Raw genomic sequence first — 19,714 nt, 5'->3', positions numbered from 1 at the left:
AATTGTACATGAAAAGAATGGCATGCATTAAGGAAAAAATGGAGATAGAACATCCCAAAACAAACCTTGAACAAAGCAGGAGAATACATACAGTAACTGTCCATTCTATGACAGAGTGGCAGATTTTATAATCTTTTATTCTGCTTTTCCATTCCTGTTTCACTAAGCTTGGAATCGGATTTATAATCACAAGGCAAAGATTATCTACTTGATTTTTGACACGTATGTCAAGAGTTCCACTGCTACAATATGAGGTTCACCACACTAATGGAAAGAGTTTCAAAACTAAAACTGTTCAGGTTCTTCCAGTGAACAAGTGTGAAGGGCAGCTGAACCTGGAGACGGATTATCTTCAACATGAATTCACTGTCATATCCACCCTTTTACCAGCTAAAAAGTTTCATAAAGTGCAAGGCTCACAATCCATGCCACAGATGTACATTCTGAATGCAAGCATCTGAGAGCATCCTATAAGTATTTGGAGCATGGTTAAAACTACTGTATCTAACTCATGAGATAGAATACTATCACCGTGAGCTGTGACCAAGATGGAACTGGTAATATAAAGCGACGTTTTACAGGCTGCTCACAAAGCTTCTACATATACCTCTTCTGAACTACATCTGCAGCCTATATTTCCCTTTAAGTAATGTACTTTCAAACTGTAGCGATTTTCTGAATATTTATTGTTTATCTATTTACTGTTTTTCCTTTTTGTTTTTGCATAATTTGTTGTCTTTTTGCACATTGGTTATTTGTCCATCTTGTGTGCAGTTTTTCATTGATCTTATTGATTTTTTTTGTATTTATTGTAAATGCCTGCAAGATAATAAATCTCAGGGTAGTATGTGGTGACATACACTCTGATGATAAATTTATTTTGAACTGAACAGGTGGTGGTAACTTTTATTTTTTTTATTATTGTACAGAATATTAGATTTTTATGAAGAATGCTGTCATTTTTAATCTCTTTTTTTCTAAAAAATCTTCAAACTAATGTTCACATTGCTAATGAAGAACTTTTGACCCAGATGGAAACTTTACCAAGAGCTTAGAGGAGACTCAACCTACAAATCCTACTTCTCCATAGTAGGTTGTTTGAATTCTAGAACATCTCAACCATTATTGCAAAAGGGAGAATTAGAACCTAGGACTGTAATGTAAAAGTAAACTTCCATGGAGTAAAAAGTAGACGTCATTTCCTGGGCTAAGATATATGAAGGAAAAAGAGGTATTAAATGAAATGCCTAAGGAAACCTCCAACCTGTCAGGTTGGGTAGCCTCCAACCTGATGGCATGAACATTGACTTCTTAAGCTTCCATTAATGCCCCCCCTCCCCCTCGTACCCCATCCATTATTTATTTATATACACACATTCTTTTTCTCTCTCTCCTTTTTCTCCCTCTGTCTCTCTCACTATACCCCTTGCCCATCCTCTGGGTCCCCCCCCCCTTTTCTTTCTCCCTAGGCCTCCTGTCTCATGATCCTCTCATATCCCTTTTGCCAATCACCTGTTCAGCTCTTGGCTCCATCCCTCCCCCTCCTGTCTTCTCCTATCATTTCAGATCTCCCCCTCCCATTTTCAAATCTCTTACTAGCTCTTCTTTCAGTTAGTCCTGACGAAGGGTCTCGGCCCGAAACGTCGACTGTACCCCGTCCAATAGATGCTGCCTGGCCTGCTGTGTTCACCAGCAACTTTTATGTGTGTTGCCTAAGGAAACTACTGTTGCTTTTATTGAGGGCAAAAACAATATTATTTGAAAAAAATGAGAATATTTGTGGAAGTATTAAAGTACGTAACTTTAAACAGCAGTGTTTTAATTATTCAGGTCTCCTGCCCCCATCAGGTGCCCTTTCTAAAGGAACCAGTAGAACTTAATGCATGATTTCATTTCTGGGTACTTTTCCCACAGTCACCCAAGTTGTTCTTCAATTCTCATAAATCAATTGTATTCTCATTAAATGATATCTTGTATTCATTTTCATTTTCCACTTGTCTTTCTATCTGCACAGTAACTTCTCCAGCATCTTCCTCCATTACTTCTTTTCTTTTTTCAATTTCTATTCTCCCTCAGTGCTGCTTCATCATAGGGACATAATTCCAGGAATTCCCCCAGAAGTGGAAGTGCTTACTCACAATATGTACTATCGCTAAAACTAAACTGAGTAGTTTCAACTGAGAGAGAGAGCGGGTGTATGCCTGGGTTTGCAATTGTGATATGACTCACTCCCAAGAACAGACTTGTGTTTTACAACCTTGTATTAAGCAGGGATCAACAAGGTAACAGCCAGGAGTATCAAACCACATTAGATAGCAAGTAATGACGTGGCTTAAGTTTACGATGCAACATTGGCCACAAACATCCTTGATGGTTATTATTTTCCACAAGTTTGTAATTCAAATGAATACATGAGAAATTCTTAAAAGTATTATGTTGTAGATTTAAAAAAAACACAAAGGCGAAGCTGATTTTTAAAGTAACTGAACTTTGTGGGTCCCTTGACAGCCACCATGATGACTAAGGAGAAGGAACATAGCGAAATGACATAGCATTATAACTACTAAATCTATGGGTTTGGTCAGATATATGCACCTGGGTGTAGATCCCAAGAGCTATGTTTTATTTTAGAAGAATAATGTTTGCAGAAAATCAGACTGCGAATGAACTGTTGTCAGCATATAATGCACTTTTCTGGCCAGCTGGAAACAGTTTGTATGGCCTAGGATCTTGGAAGGATGGCTTGCTCGGCTGCCTTGAAGACTTGTCTGGGTTACTGCAACTGGTAAGCCTGCATAAAATGATGAGGGCAATGCAGCCGGTGGATGTCTTCTGCACTGTAGTCATGAAAATTGCATGAGAAACCTGAAGTAACAGCCTTCAGAAAGCTGTCTTCTCAGATCTCACCTAGACTGATTACTGCACATTTTAACTGTTGAATCTATTTGCAAGTCAGTGGCTTGATTGAAATAATAGTGCAGAATAATCTGCTGCTGCCATATGGGCAACAGAAACAAGGGTGAGGAGAAGAGATGAAGAAAGTAAAAATTAAAAAAAAGCTGCAAATGCTGGAAATCAGAAATAAAAAGAAAATGCTGGAAACACTCAAGCAGTAGCTGTGGAAAGAGCTTCAAATTGAAAATAGTTAAAAAGAACTGTGGGGGGGTGGAAAAAGAAAACCAGTGACTTTTAAGTTGCAGAAAGTGGGGGAGGGTAAAAGGGAATACCTCTGTTAGGGTGAGGTCAGGATTGCCACAGTGATAATCTGTCATTGAAATTACCTAGTTGATGGGTTCATGAGGGCATAAAGGAGAGAGATAACATTAACAAAAGCACTTAAAAACTGAGAGACAAGCAGAAACCAAGGAATTAAAATGCTGCAAAATGCAGAGTTGTAAGGAATGTCAAGCAGCTCAGGCAATAATATTGGACAAAAAATACTAAGCCAATAGTGCAGATGGATGGTTTATAGCAGAATCAGTCAATTCACTGACACAGTGCGTAACCAGAAGCTGCTGAATTCAATTGAATCTACAATGTTGCAACATGCATAGATAAAATACCAGGTTACTGATCCTGAGTTTCCAGTTGCACATCACTTTAATTCTCTACCCCATTCCTAGGCTTAACCTATTTTCCTGTGGCCTACTGTACTGTTAAAATGAGGCTCATCATAAGCTTGAATAACAACACATCAGCCCACTCCTCTCCACCTGCCATACCCCAGTCCCCTTTCCCTCTGATGATAAACAGCAACTATCACACTTTGATAGATGGATAGAGTGAACGCACAGCTTTGCTGGTTGAACAAACTTCTTAGGCTCCAAGAGGTCAGCTCCCAATGGAATTTATAGCATTGCTCTATTCTCAGGTTGTAAGAATCATCAATGGCCTTTTCCTCCTTTACCTCACTTCCACTGTTTGTTCCCTTAATTCCAATTATTGATAAATTTGAGTCCCAAATACATTAATTGCAAAACCTTAACTGCCCACCTTCTAATCATGCCTGCGCTTCATCTTTCTTGGTGTGCATTTCATCTCTCAAATTTGACTTCCAAATCCCTGAAATACTGGGATATTAAGGCAACACTTCAAAACTGTACAACACCATAATGTTTCCCACCTGCTGCCTAGCTGCTTACATTTTAAGTAACACTGATCAGTTTTGGTTTCAGTCTAATCCAGATTCAAGTGCATTTCTTCCCTGATCATGGATTCCACCACCCCCCCCCCAGCTTCATCTCTGTTTTATGTCTGCCCTTTCGAGATGCTAGCCTTCTGTTTTTAGATCAAGTGTAGCCTGAGATCTCTTTGTAGGCCAGGTAAATTGTCCAAGAGATATAGTTTCTGATACCAAGATTGTTGAGAGATCCAGTTTTCCATTTGAACAATAAGCTGTTGAGAACTCTAATTGCAACTAATTTCTGTGCTTCCTGGATATTACAAGCTCCATCTACAATTCCATTTTTTGAGGCCACCATCAGTTTGCCTTTTAACTAGTTCCTGTACTTCACAGAATTAGGCACAAGTTACCAATTGACAAGGTTGATATCACTCTATCCATGTTAACTACTTTTATTTCATTCTCAGTTGACTCTCAATATATCCTAATACTTTCTATGCAATCATACTAGTGCAACCTAAATTTTCATTACGTGCATCTAAGTTCTGGCTGCCTTCTGGGATCTGAGACCACCCTCAAATTCCACTCTTTTTCAACTGCTCCAAGGTTGTTCTTTTCACAAACCACCAGCTTCATTCAACTTCACCTGATATTTGAAGTGGTCGCTCTATTCTCATTGATCATTCAGGGCTTCACTGATCATTCCCAGTAAAGCTCCTTACATGTACTTCTTTCCTTCTGAGGGGCTGACTCAACATTGCTATCTTTCAAACTCCCAACTGGAACACCCCACCATCCTGTTTCACAGACCTACTGGCCTGGCTTGATTTCTGGGAGCCAGTCTTACTGCACTAGTTTCCAGTCTCATTTCTTCCACCATTGATCTTATGGCTCGTAGCATTGGTCTAGTTGCCATTTACATCCTTATTACCACATGGGAAAGAAGCTGTTAAGCGCATTTGGCCAATGAAGGACTCCTAGCAAAAGAATCCCATTGGTTTCATTCACCTTCTCTAGCCCTCTGACATTCACATATGCCCCTTGATGCTTTTTAAATCTTTTTTGTCAGGTAATTTATAGGAGCTAATTAACCTATAATCATGTCTTTATGGTGCTGGGAGGAAACTGGAACACCAAGCCACACACACATGGTCACAGGGAATATGCAAATTTCACAGAAACATCTCTAGAGCTGTGAGGCAACAGTGTTGACCACTGCAGCAATACACATTCTTTTGCTCTTCTACATCTTGCATGCCAAATGCACATAAAGAGCAAATTAAAGTAGCCAAGCAAATTTAAATGAAAACCACACTGCCTCAACTGTAGGTGTCAGTTCTGAAGGATGCGCACAGCTCGAACCGTTCCAAATCAGAGATGAGCTGTCAGTCTTACAATCATCAGGAACTTCATCTCATTAAGCATACTCTTTGTTAGTGAGAAACACTGATAAAGTTGTACGAATTCAGAATGAGTTTGGATTTTTTTTATTGAGGGTGCCATTTTGTGATTAATAGGCAACATACTTCTGAGTGCAGTGCAATAGACAGTAAGCTAGCAGATAGTAAAAAATGCATTGCATTTTAAAAGTTTACATTTTCTAATTCCACTGTACTAAGATCCTAGGTATTTCTGTTGGGTACTGATAGTTTTGGCAATATGTCTAAGTTATAGGTAATATTAAAGCCACCTGCTTTCTGTCAACTTTGCTGGTGGGAACTACGCCAAGTTGTACAATTAGATTGTGCACTGTCTTTGTTTCAGCTGTTCCATTGCAAAAGTAACCAAAACTCTCCAGAAAAGAACATCAGTGATCATAAACCTGCTCTACTTTTCTTCATCTCAATATATAGCAGTTTATTCTTTAAGAATAAACTTAAAGAATAACCTCAGTTCTAGATTCCATTGGAGAAAATATTCTCATCGCACACACTGTCAAAACTGCTCAGAGTTTCATCTTTGTAAAACAGGAAGAGGAACACTGAAAATTCTATTTACTCTGTTCAAAAATTAATATTCAGCAGATATCATTTTAATTCCTGGTAAAGGTGCACACACCTCAACAAAACTCACCTGCCCATCACCTCCCTTTCCATCTGGTTCCCCTCCTCCTTCCTTTTCTTCCATGGTCCACTGCCCCTTCTATTAGATTTGATTTTCTTCAGCCCCTTCTCTCTTCCATATATCATCTCCCTGCTTCTTACTTCACTACCACCCCGCCCCCATCCAACCACCTGGGTACCCATGTTCCCCCTCACTTAGTCTCATCATCACCTACCAGCTTGTACTTCTTCCTTGCCCCCACCTTCATATTTTGGGTCTGCCACCTTCCTTTCCAATCCTGATGAAAGGTCTCAGTCCAAAATGTCAACAGTTATTCTGCTCCATTGATACTGTCTGATTTGCTGAGTTCCTCCAGCATTTTGTGTGTATTGCTCAACATTTCCAGCCTTTGCAGAACCTCTTGTGTCTAAGATACTTCAACAAAGTAGGCCAATCAACTACTGATGTAAAGTGGTGAAAAATCAGTAAAATCCACCTCTGTTTTAATAGAATTTGACTTACATTATCATTTTATTTGTGCTCATAATATTATCACTGTAAGTCATAATTTATATCTTTATTGTCACTGGTGAAATTTGTCACCATAAGCAAGCTGCCCTTACTTGCATAACACAAAAAAACTATTGCCTTCTATGTATTGAATTATTTTATTCCTTTTAAACCACAAAAATCTCATGTTCATATTCCCTTATATTGAAATGTTTCCATATATCTTTAGCCAAGGTATTTCAAGATGCAGACAAGTGAAGAACCACAGCACGCCACTTTTCAATAGAGTGCTAAAGGATATTTAATTACTCTGAGACCAACAGTGATAAATTGAAATTTATTATTTTAGATTTTGTTGCTTGCAAGCATGTGAATGAATAAAAATGGTGCAATGTAAACATAGCTGGATCTAAAATGTTGCACATTAGAATTATAAAACTAAAGTATCTCAATAGTCAGTAATATTCTAGCTACCACAAAATTAATGAATTAATAGTAGTTTTCTTCTTCTACTACACTGGAGATATTGGATGAGACCTTGAAGGATAAAACTCAGTGTCTGGAATCACAGTGTCTGGGAGGAGAAGATGGCAGCGCGCCGCGTGTGCTTAGCCCTCCGGTGAAAAATGATATAGTATCTGTTAAATAGGGGCCGTGGACAATTCTGATTTGATGGAGAATGGACACAGAGGAACATCTGGAGAAATTTCTGAAATGCCCGTCCGCTGCTGTTGTTACTGCGTGGTTGGGAATCTTTCAGAGGGTAGGCCTCAAAATCCCCGGCCTTGCCTGCTTTTGGCGACCGAGAAGGAGGTCGAATCGTTCAGACAGAGATGGCGCTCAGTACTCGGTGTCGGAGATCTGATCCGAAATCGAAGTTTTCGGATGACTCAGAATTGGGTCATGGTCGGCATTGCAGGGAGAGTTTTTCTTCCTTCTCCCGTCTGCGTGAGATGTGGGACATTTGAGAAACTTTGAACTTTACTGTGCTCACACACTTCTTCATCAAGTTATGGTATTGTTACACTGTTTGTAACTATATGTTATAATTATGTGGTTTTGTCAGTTTTTTCAGTCTTGGTTTGTCCTGTGTTTTGTGATATCACACCAGAGGAAATAATGTATTATTTCTTAATGCATGCATTACTAAATGACAATAAAAGAGGACTACGTGTCTTCATAATCATCATCAACATTTTCCATGCTGATATTAAATGGGACTGCATGTGGAGGGCTTAAATTGCTGGTACTCTGCAATCCAATGAGTTGTAGTGACAGCAAATGGGCTTTGAGGAGCTAGATTACGTATTTCATTGAACCACTGCTGCTAATTTAACAAATTTCACGTCACATATCGGTGATAATAAACCTGATTCTGAAGTGCAGAAGCGCTGCACAAAAATACCCCTGCTTGCCTTTAATTAGGTCAAAAGTAGAGGCAGTGCTTTGCTGTTTGTGAGACCTGCAAGCCTCTCCATGGTTTTAAATGTACTCAATGTTCAGAGATATTTAAAATCCAACCTTAAAAATATCTTTGTCTTACAATATCTACAGTGATAATGCACCACAGTGCCAAGAACTCCCAGCAACAATGAGAGTATCATTCAACTTCAGGCAGAGCCCAGCAGCATAGTAAAATGATAAATTTGGTCTTCCAAATATCTGCAAGTCACAGATTTCAGCATTTCACTGTGTATATGTGGAAATTCTGGTCTCACTGATATGCTGAATGCTAACCATTATGATCAGAACCATTGTCAAATTTCAATGTGATTAAGCCCATTCTGCCAAGTCCACTGTTAATACTTCATTCAAATTTAAACTTCCTCTTTGTAGACTCTACAACATGCTAAATATAATTATTCTAAAATTAGTGAACTATTCACAGATGCCCAATTTTTAGGAAGCTTCACACAAAGTAACAAGTCATTTATTTTAAAAGAATAACTAATGTGAACATGTTGGCATTTTAAAACATTTTCAGAATGGGTGAGCTAAACTGCAGAGGATCTTCAGCAAATGCGATATTGGTTTTTTTTTTGAAACATGAACAAAAGTAGCAGAAAAGAAATAAGTTCATTACTAGGTCTGCATATCATCTTTCAAAGACAGCATTAAAATCCAAGTGCTAAATAACCACTGGCCTATTGTACACTCCTAGTTTCCTTAGGTTGTGCAGCTGATAGAGCACCTATCAAAAATATTTTACTCTCTTCTTGCCAGGTTCTTAAATATTACTGAGAAACTCTTCAATAACGCAAGAGCTAGGAACAGTTGACTTCAGTCAACATAGGGAACTTCTTTATTCCTGGGACTGATACTATCTCTTGGCCATCGAGTCTGCTCTGCCATTCAACCGTGGCTCATTTGTTTTCTCTCTCAACTTCATTCTCTTGCCTTCTCCCCATAACTTTTGACCTAATTACTAATTAAGTACTTATCAACCTCCACTTTAAATATATCCAGTGACTTAGCCTCTACAGCCATCTTAGCAGAGTTGGGAACACAAGACTTGAGTACATAGTCCAAGGTTAAAATGCAATAAAGACAATGTTGCATTTTCAAGAAACCAACCTTCTATTTAAATTTAAGGCTGAGGCCTCACCTGAGTTGTCTGCCTATTGCAGATGTATTTGATACTGAAAGATGCATGGATGAGAGGGGTATGGAGGCCTATAGTCTGAGTTGCAGGTTGATGGGACTAGGCAGAAAAACAGATCAGGGTGGACTGGATGGATCAAAGGGCCTGTTTTTATGCAGCAGTTCTCTATGTCATCATCAGATATATATATCTGTAGTACTGAGGGAAGTTATAAAGAAATTATTTTTTTATCATGAGCTTTTTACAGTTTCCAATCCAATGTTTCACTCTACTGGGAAGATTGATGGAAGAAATTAGTTTAAACAGATATGTCAGCTCCAATAAGGCCAAACTTGCAATGAGTATGTTCTGAGGGAACCAAAGCAAAAGATTCAAACTAATATGCAGAATCTCCAAATACAACAATCCCTGGATTATTAACTGAAACACATCAAAATTACAATCAAGTTTGGCAACTCAGAAAGTTAAATGTATGGCTCAAAAATGTGTGTCATTCAGTTTTGAGGCACTGGCACAAGTACTGGGAAAGGTCTTATCTGAGTCATCCTGGAGAAATGGTGTCTGACCTATTTCAGAATTTTGGTGGCACTTCTGTATAAGATCATGGAAACATGCAACCTGCAGGTTCACCTCAACTTGGAAATATATTTCATTTGGTCTAACTATCTTCTCAACAGCATTATAGGAATGCCTTCATGATAAACACATCAGAAGCTCACCACCACCTTTGCAAGAACAAGTGATTATGGAAAAACAAATGCTGGTCAGACCAGCATTTCCCACATCCTGAAAAAACTAATTAAATACAACATCAGGGTAAATAATGGAGAAACCCTGGATAAAATATATTTGATTCTCAAGCACATTGGATAAAGTGCCACTTTTAATCAGAATTCGTTGAACTGGCTCTCGTCTATAACCTGGGTAGAGACCATTGAATATGAATGAAAGCAAAGGTTTAGATAAATATCACTGTTGGGCTTTTTTGAAAAAGAATAGGAATTCAGTGAAGTTTTGAACTTATACTGACAAACAATTACTGTGAACTGAAGGAAAGAAAAATTATACACGAAAGCACAAAAAATGCATAGGTTAGTTGATATGGAAAATACAAAGAGCTTACATATATTTACAAAAAAAAATAAATTTTTATTAATTGTCAGCAGAACTCTCCATCTCTTGCTAGTTCTGTGACAGAAATGAGAATTCCTGCCCTTCGGAAAATTCGGTCCCATTCAATATGCAGCAGAGGAGGTCAGAACCACGAGAAAATACTCAGATGAATTAAGGTAACAAGAGAAATGCCAACAGGAAAAGATCTGAATTACTCAGCAGGTTATGCAGTATCTGTGGACAGAGAAACAGAGCTAATGTTTCAGGTCTGAGAACATTATTTTGATTGTTCCTCTTCCCACAGATATTTACTAACCTACTGCTTGTTTCCAAAATTTTCTCCTATATCTGTAGTGTGTTTTTATTATTTTCAGGATAAGGAGAGAAACGTGCAAGCATAAATGAAGATCAGAATTCAACTCATAATTTATTGATTTATGTCTCTTTCCAAAATATGAGTACCTAAGTTAGATTGATACCTTGTTGATGTAAATACTACCCTTAAGACCATATGTTTAAATGGAAGACATTTTTGAATGTTCAGGTAAACAGAATAGTGCATTGTTGTTTTTATAAGTATGGAGAGTTCTGTGTTTGGTCAACCTGTGTTTTACCTAAAAAAAAACCCTACTCTTTCACTAAAAGTGAAGCTCTTTGGGATATTGTCATGATGCATCATATGATTAGCTTTTTCAGGCTACAACATTCTCTGGTCTTTATTGAGACTGGATCTTTTATAGTCATATTGTTATCCTGATGCAAAAGCCAGATGGAGGTGAATCTCAGTAGGCAGCAAAATCTGAGAAGACAGTTGCTCCCAGCTGATGGGATCAAAGGCTTCAATAAGATGAAAAAAAGTCTTGCAAAACATTTGGTGTTACTCCCTATATTCTTGAGGTTGTCACAGGGTGATAATCATGCCCACTGTGCCTCTAGATGGACAGATTTCACTTTGCAATGTAGGAAACAGCTCTATGGCCACTGATAAGAGGTATGGAGAAGTACTGCCAATGATTTTTTTCCCCCTAGAATACAGCAGGGTGACCCTTTTATATTTACCACATGCAAACATTTCTTTTCATCCTCCGTCTATGTTTGTTAGCCTGTATTGAGTCTTAATCCATTTCTGCCTATATATTTTTAAAACCTTCATTTTATTTGTACTTGTCCCTGCTCTTCCATATCTGTGAAATTTTTCCAGCATTACAATTTTCAACATCTCTTCATTCCATCAATTTTGGCAGCCATAAAGCTTATTGCTCCACCAATGCCATCTGCTGCCTAAGCCCCAAGAAGCATCTCAACTTTTAATCTTTCTACTTCTCTTTACTTCTCTCTTCCGTTAAGAAATTTTAAAAACTTACTTCTCATTTGTTAATATCTTCTTACATGGTTTGTCAGAGCTCCCATGAAAAAACAGTTTACTTTGATAATGTCACTATTATGCAAGCTTATCTCAAATTTCTTCCCTTTAATGTCACTCAATTTCTCAATGTCAATTTTCTTTAATAAATTATCTTTACCAACACCTAAATAAATAAAATAGTTTCACTCTGTCAAAACCCTCCACAACTACATAAATCTCTCTTCCTTCTTTATTGCAAGGACTGTAGGGGAACTATATATACATGTACATAAAGCCATTCATTCAGGAACAGAATTCCTATTAGGAACTTTATGCACCGGTGAAGATTGCCTCCTATTACAGGGCCCTAGATTAATTGAAATCGCCATGGCAAGTCTTGTTCCATTACTTCTGCAGTTAGAATAAATAAAGTGCAAACCTGTTATGAAATAACATTAGAAAAATAGATCACTTAACTGATTAAAGAAGCAGTTGCAACAGTTAGAGTATACATCACACTGCAGAAGTGCAAAGCTGGTGAACGACTGCACAGGAATAGAGTGGAGGAAGAGGAATATGGAAACAAATTAGGCACAGAACAGATTAAAGTATTAGAAAAAATGAAACACTAGCTGGGAAGGCAATATAACGAGTGCAGGAAGGAAACAAATATGGGTAACATAGGAAGTAACAAGGAGGATAAGGATAAGAAAATTAAATTTGGTAAAGCACTCATCTATAGATAGAATTAAGATTGAAGCTAGTGAAGAAAGCAGAGAGATTTGTCAGAATTAAAAAAGAAAATATAAAACATGGCATCAAAGAAGTTTATAAAACTGAGTTGCAAATGTTTTAAGAAAATATAATTCCAGACATGAAAGCCACATGTCCTTTTCAATCAGTGCAAGTAAATGAATCTTGAATCTGTGATGGTCATGAAACATTCATTTGACACAAAGCCAATGAAAGAAATAAAGGGTGTAAGCACACCAAAATTAATGAGATTACTCAGTTACAAATTTTGAAAGTGATTTCAAAAGTCATACCATCTCAAGCTTGACTGAAGGTGGTCTAATAAAACGATGCCCCACAGGACTGAATCCTCCTAATAAAAAAAACACATTAATCACAGCATCTGTATGGAAATGATAATGTTCAGATTTCATAATCTTTTCTGCATAAAGCAAACTAGTTATAACCCATAATTCAAATTCAACAAAACTCTTAATAGAAAAAGAGAAAAACAGCATCTTCTTGGAATCAGAGATGGTGATGGGACAAGTATAGAAAACATGCTCTCCTGTTCCAATGCTTGAGTGGTGGTGATCTATAAGAGCCAGTATATTTTTTAATGGCAGGGGTCAAGGAGGATATAATTCTGTCTCTTTAGTTGTTCCACCTCTGGAAGAAAAGTGGCAATCTGTCTAAAACAAGGACATAGCATGAAAGAATGGACTATCTCATTTATTGAGAAGCTATGAATGGAATTTGACTTTAACCAATCATCAGCCAACATCCCTACTTCTCACATTATGATAGGACAAAGGTTACTGATGAAGCAGCTAAAGATGATTAGGACATCACCCTGAGGAATTTCCGCAGTGCTACTCTGGACTAGGATGAATAAATTCCAATAAACACAACTTCCTTTATGTGAGGAGTGACTTCACTCATTGGTGGGTTTTTCCTTTGATGCCTACTAACTTCAATTCTAGTTGTCTCCTTAATGCCACACTTCTTCAGGTGTTGCTCAAGCAACTATTTTCAACTTACCTTTTGAATTCAATTTTTTCATCCATGATGAGGCCTGTAGCTAAGAAGTTCAGGCAAAACCCAAACTGAGAGTTAGCCAGCAGCTTATTGGTGAGTAAGGTTCATTAGATAGCACTGTTGCTTTGTTGACCAAGTGTCAAGTCCTCACTCTTCAATCACTGGCTGATGTGGCATGTTGAAGGCAAACAAAAGGATGGCACATACCTTCCTTCATTCTCTCTCCAACCTTTCCTTAATAAAAGCAATCTCTTTTCTTCTCTCCTCCACAAACAGAGCTTCTCTCTTCTCCCCAACATAGCTAACTCTGACTTTGGTGAGGATTGGAGAAGTTAAGGATCAGTAGATAAGATATTGTAAAGTGTGCGTAGCCACCTTGAATGTTTTATACCATTTTGTTTTTAGTCCAACAGAATTTATTTCAGGCAAATGGGGAAAATATATTCAAATATATTTGATTCATGCAGATGGGGAAGGGATAGAGAAGAGTTTCTCAGATGGAATTTTATTTCCAGGCTATGAAACTGCAGACTTTATAAATATCATTTAGCCTCATTTTCAGCTTTAAGACTCTTGTTAGCTGTTGAGCAGGAGAAACCTAGCCTTTTGTAGTATCACCCATCTTTTCTACAAAAATGAAACGATTCAAGCAGCATTGAAAAATAATTAACAGTTGGACGTTACGTGTAGCCAACCTTCATTCTTCAACTGCAAATATGTATTATCTGTTTAAATACATAAAAAGACACTGCAAAGGAAATTTACTGACAATACCAGAGAGCAACTCATTGCTTTGTTTTGTCCTGACGAAGGGTCTCGGCCTGAAACGTTGACTGCACCTCTTCCTAGAGATGCTGCCTGGCCTGCTGCGTTCACCAGCAACTTTGATGTGTGTTGCTTGAATTTCCAGCATCTGCAGAATTCCTGTTGTTTGCTTTGTTAATTATCTTTTCAAATGTTTTAATCATTGGGTTGACTTGTCAGTGATTGGATTGTTCCACGGATTGCCCTTCTCCAAAATACAATCAGAAGAAATAAAATCTACCATGGACAGTGAACTTGGTATTATTTACGCTCAATCTCATTTCATTTTCAATGTGGCCCTTCACAGTCAAGGCTTACAGTTCACTTAAACTGAATTATGAAAAAAAGTAATCTAATTTTCAGAAGCAGACAAATTTCATTGATTGCTCTTACCATTATGGAGTAGAAGGATGCAGAACTATGTCTGAACTTCCTGACCTACACTGCTATGTCAGAAAAAATTGAATAGAAGCCAAATGTTTCTCCACAAGTGAAGTGTGGTAAGGGTGTTGGGTACTGGGTGCTATGAGTTCAAGAAATTAGATGAAAATTCTATTTGCCAGATTTGCATATCTCTAAGTCACAAACCTAAAAGCAACAGGGGCACAGACTCCAAAGCAATTTACTTGGTTGTCTTGTCAGCTGTGTACAATAATTGAAACTAAAGAACAAAAAAACCAATATAAAAGATAAAACTTCCACAGATCAAAGCAGGATTAGACTTACCATCTTCTATAACATATTGCAGAAATATACTTAGTAAATACTATTAGTGAAAATGCAGACAATATTAAGTATTTTTTTCTGAAGAATAAATATTTTAAGACATTTGAACCATTGACAATAGTAGTGCCTAATATGCCAAAAAAAACAATAGTCTCAGCTAGCACCATTCTGAAAAGCTGTTGTGAATTCATTTTTTCCTCAAGTAGTTGACTTCAGGAAAGCTGCGATAGTAAGTTCTGACTGGTACGTAAAATTTAATTTCTGAATCAGGGATGGGCATGGCATCCAGAATTACAAAGTATGTTGATTTTGACACAATTATATTGGCAACTGGCCTATGACCACTTATTTAATCTTATATCACAGGCTTTTCCAACAAGGAAACTCAACATGTCAATCTGTACATTTTAGAAAAATGAAGATTTCCTCTCAAAAAGGTACTGTCAACATATTTTAAATTGCCTTAATTTTGTGGCGTACATTAGAAACTATCAAATTTACCTCTCTTTCTTCTGTCCTGAAGTATTATAAAAGCAGGATAGATAGCTATTAAGCAATACAGTCAAATATTAACTTATCAAAACCAAGTTAAGTATGAGATAGATTAGATACTCATTCTGCTAATTAAAAAAAACTAAGGAAGAAAACTACTAATTCTGGTCATGTGATACCAATTAACCAATGAATATCAAACAGCAAAACTTCAGTGGGGGAGACAAGATTAAAAAAATCCTAACGGAAAAAAGGAAGATTATATATATTTTAAACAATAGTTGCCTTAGATAGCGACCCGCAAAACTATGGCACAACATCAGCTAAGAGAAGTTTTGAAACCTTCTGTGGTTCGTGATGTAATCAAGCTTCTTGAATTGGATGACAACTTTGTAGCACACTTCCAAGTTAACTATTCAGTTTGCCAGAATAGGAATGCAAATGAAACAGTAATAAGGCTGAAAATTAGGAGAAACTACCCCTAAAATAAGCCATCACTACGGTATTTCCTAGATGCATTCAATTACGTTAATACGTTTTTTTGTAAAGGTTTGGTGGATAGGTAGGTGGTAAGAATTTATAAATTAAGGGAACATAACATCTATGTACTATATACTCCAACTAACATACATTTCTATTTTCTTGCCTAACAATTGGGTTTTGAAATGCAGATGCAAACAAGGTAAATGTTGGTGTTCCTCTGATAAAACAATTTCACACCAAATTCTGTTGATTAGCTCAATTCAGATTATGTTGTGAAAAATTCAACAGTAGTGGATGTAATAAAAGCAGAAAATGCCACGACAACAATGCCTGGCATGTGTACCCACCAGCAAATGCAAGTGCAGTGAACTTTTGCAGCATAGGCAAACATGCTCATATATTCAATGGGCTAAAATGTGCTGGGTTTTGTCAGTGGTTTTAAATGGAACCGTCAGTATTCCTCCATTTAAATAACCAAAAATTCCGTGAAATTCTGAGTTCTGGCACATACTGACTGATTTAAAACATTGGACTTCTGCTATGATTCTCTTGTAGTAGGCTGGGACTGACCTGATTTCAATGGGAATTGAAGGTCAAGTAGGTAAAGTAGAAGCTAAGATTATTTTAAAATCTATTTTGCTTTGGCTTAAGTTCATATACTTACATTTTTATTGAAGGCAAGTTCTGCCTATATACAGTTCGTAAGAATTTTAAAAAATGTTTGCCTGTTCCTAAATTTAACTAATATTTCTCATATGTATCAACAGATTAATTTTCTCTCCCTTATTGTAATGAGTTTCAAGTGACTAAAGGACTTAGTACAAGTTTCACTATTTACCAAAATTTATATAAAAAGTGAATAAAACATGATTACTAATGTGGTCACATGATACAGCCTTCTTCAGCATAAAGCAATTAAAAATAATTATTTTCAGCAGTAGAATGAAAACACATTAGTTTCTAGGCCACATGGTATTGTTCTAGAAATTTGTCAAGGCATTCCAGGCACTAACTGTGCTTGTGCAGAATAGCCATCTCTGCATCATGCTTTACACATAATGATATCACTTCCTGTTGGTCATTAGAGCAAGTGAATAGCCAAGTGAAATTAGGTCAGGTTGTTCTGAAGTGTGTCTGATGTTAAGCATTCTAAACCCAAGTAGGTTTTGGCAGCCGAGAAGTATATTACAATTACATTTAAGATTTAAAGACCCTTTTAGTAAAGACTGAAAATAATCAGCAAAATGGGTACCATTCGCTACGACAAAAACAGAGTTATTATATGAGTTAATATAATATGTTATACGGTTATATGGTTATAAATCAATGACTATCAAGACTGGAAAAAGTTGCAGGTAGAACAATTTTTACGGAAACACCACAATGGAAGTAGAGACCAGAAATACCTAAAATGAAAAAACAGGTAATAGTTGGAGAGGCCAGGATCTGGGGATGTCATTTAGAACACAGATCAGAAATAACTTCTTCACAGAGAGAGTGGTTGATTTGTGGATTTCTCTGCTACGATCTATCATGAAATATTTTCAAAAAGGTAAACATACACTTAGTGGCCACTTTATTAGGCACACCTGCCCTTCAAATTTCTAACCAACCAATCACGTGGCATTAATTCAATGCATAAAAGCATGCAGACATGTCAAGAGGTTCAGTTGTTAATGAGAGAGGTCAGGGAAGAATGGCCAGACTGCTTCAAGCTGTCAGAAAGGTGACAGTAACTCAAATAAACACGTGTTACAACAGTGGTGTGCAGAAGAACACCTCTGAACGCACAACACATCATACCTCGAAGTGAATGGGGCATTAGCAGAAGACCACACCTGGTTTCACTCCTGTACCAAATAAAGTGGCCACTGAGTGTATTTCTTAATGCCATAGAGATCAAGAAATAATGGGAGATGAAGTGAATACATTCAAGCAACTACGATCCTTTTGAATGATGGGGTGCAATTTAAGGGCCAACACCTGTTCTGTTTTCCTACCTGTGTGGAAGTGAAGTCAAATTCTGTTAAGCAGCTAGGTATAGTTAATATTCTTAAAAGTGATATATAAATACTAGTTGTTATTGTGGAGTGCTCAGAATAAAACTGACCTGCTTAAATTACATTCTAAACTGTAAAGCCTATTAAAATCCATTCAACATATTGACTGACACACTCTAAACATTATCAATAGATTGAGATTTTGAACATTAACCTCCCCGACATGATCATCCAAGTTACTTTTTATGTTGTACATTTTATAGTAACTTTTTTTTTTTGAGTTCTAGTCTTTTAGTTTGATGTTCATTACTGCAGGTTTGAGATATCTACCATATGTACATTTGGATGAAACACACTAGTATTTTAGTCAATATCGTTTTACATTCTTTACATGCATTCATAAATTTGCAATGCAAAAACACCCCAGGCTACAGAAAATGACCAGTCATTGCTTGCATCTCAGCAGAAATTTAGTTTCAAAATTTCTCATCATTCATCTGCAACTAAAAGCATTAAAGTTAAAAAAAACATTGTTGAATTCTTCTAACAGTATAACTTACAAATATAAAGTAGTGACTATTTATTGATTATCATGTTCAAACTGGCAAAAAGCTTAAGAGCATTGATGGCTCTTTTTGAAAGAGTGGTGGAAGAGCAAAATGCCTTCAGTTAGAACTCAGATCTAAAAATTCACTGCAACCACTGCCTGTAACCTTCAACTCATTCTCCATTGAGTTAGCACTTTCAGAGTGTAATGATTATTCATTTTCAGATAAGACTGCCAGGAAACTGCAGTATAAACAACCAAAAATGCTAACATAACTTTAATTATGTCAAAACAAAAAGTGAAGAAAAACCTACTTTCAAATATATGTGAATGGTGTGCTATCAAGAGAAATTTGTAATTTGACCCTGATATCCTAATAACTTAGCAGTTTTGGTCTGCAATTTCCTCTGCTGGACTTCCATGTAAGTGCTAAATATTTTCAGTGTTCTCCTATTTTGCAGAATTCATTCATTTTATAATATGCAATAGACTAGAAAAATATTTTGATTTAATCGCAAACATGGATACTGCATTGAAAAGATAGCCACAATGTAAAATTACATTGTATTATATTTTCTCTCCTTCTTGTCAAGATATACTTACTGCTGAATCTACTTTCAATTTGAGTACAACTGACCTGTTCCAGAAAAATTCTCTGCAACAAGGACACAAACGATTCAGAGAAATCTGAATGAGGTAATAAACGGACACAAATGGAATCTCAGTTCAAATTAGAACAGAAACCTACTAAAAACCTATTCCAATTCACTTCCAAATGATGCCTTAAGCACAAAGCAACATTAAAATAAGGAGATCAACATCATGGCAATTAAGTACGTGGTGTTGTCAAGGGTGTAAGAAGCAAGGGCAACTGTAGGCAATCTGGCTCGCTAAGCTATTTTTGTTTTTCAATAAGATTATGGCTAATCTGATCTTTAGCCTTAAGTTCTTTTTCCTTCCTGCTCTCAATAGCTGAATCCTTATCTTACTGCCCTATATAGAGCACAAACTGTCTTGGGATGACAACAAACATTTTTAAGTCCATTATGAATTACAAGATCAATCCTTTTTACACAAATACAAGTACTGAAAATATTTAAGGACATCTTGGAAAGTGAAAACTAAAGTTACAATATTATTTGGGAACAAGGATTCT

General features: G+C 36.8%; 1 protein-coding gene across 7 annotated transcripts in view; it reads right to left on the bottom strand.

Moving 5' to 3' along the window:
• ahi1 (Abelson helper integration site 1) overlaps window positions 1-19,714 on the bottom strand; it is a 205,354-nt gene that overhangs the window by 46,865 nt on the left and 138,775 nt on the right. For 5 of the 7 annotated variants that reach the window (XR_011883895.1, XR_011883903.1, XR_011883899.1 and 2 more), the window contains one exon: window positions 12,783-12,841. The exons of the other annotated variants lie outside the window; for them this stretch is intronic. Coding sequence is in view for 2 of the 5 variants with exons in the window: in XM_072249423.1 (XP_072105524.1) it covers window positions 12,783-12,841 (59 nt within the window). In the remaining 3 variants the exon portion in view is untranslated. The remainder of the gene's footprint in view (window positions 1-12,782; window positions 12,842-19,714) is intronic. 7 annotated transcript variants of the gene reach the window in all.

This window comes from Mobula birostris, chromosome 2 (assembly GCF_030028105.1).
Source record: "Mobula birostris isolate sMobBir1 chromosome 2, sMobBir1.hap1, whole genome shotgun sequence".
NCBI lineage: Eukaryota > Metazoa > Chordata > Chondrichthyes > Myliobatiformes > Myliobatidae > Mobula > Mobula birostris.
This window is presented reverse-complemented; position numbering and strand designations above follow the sequence as displayed.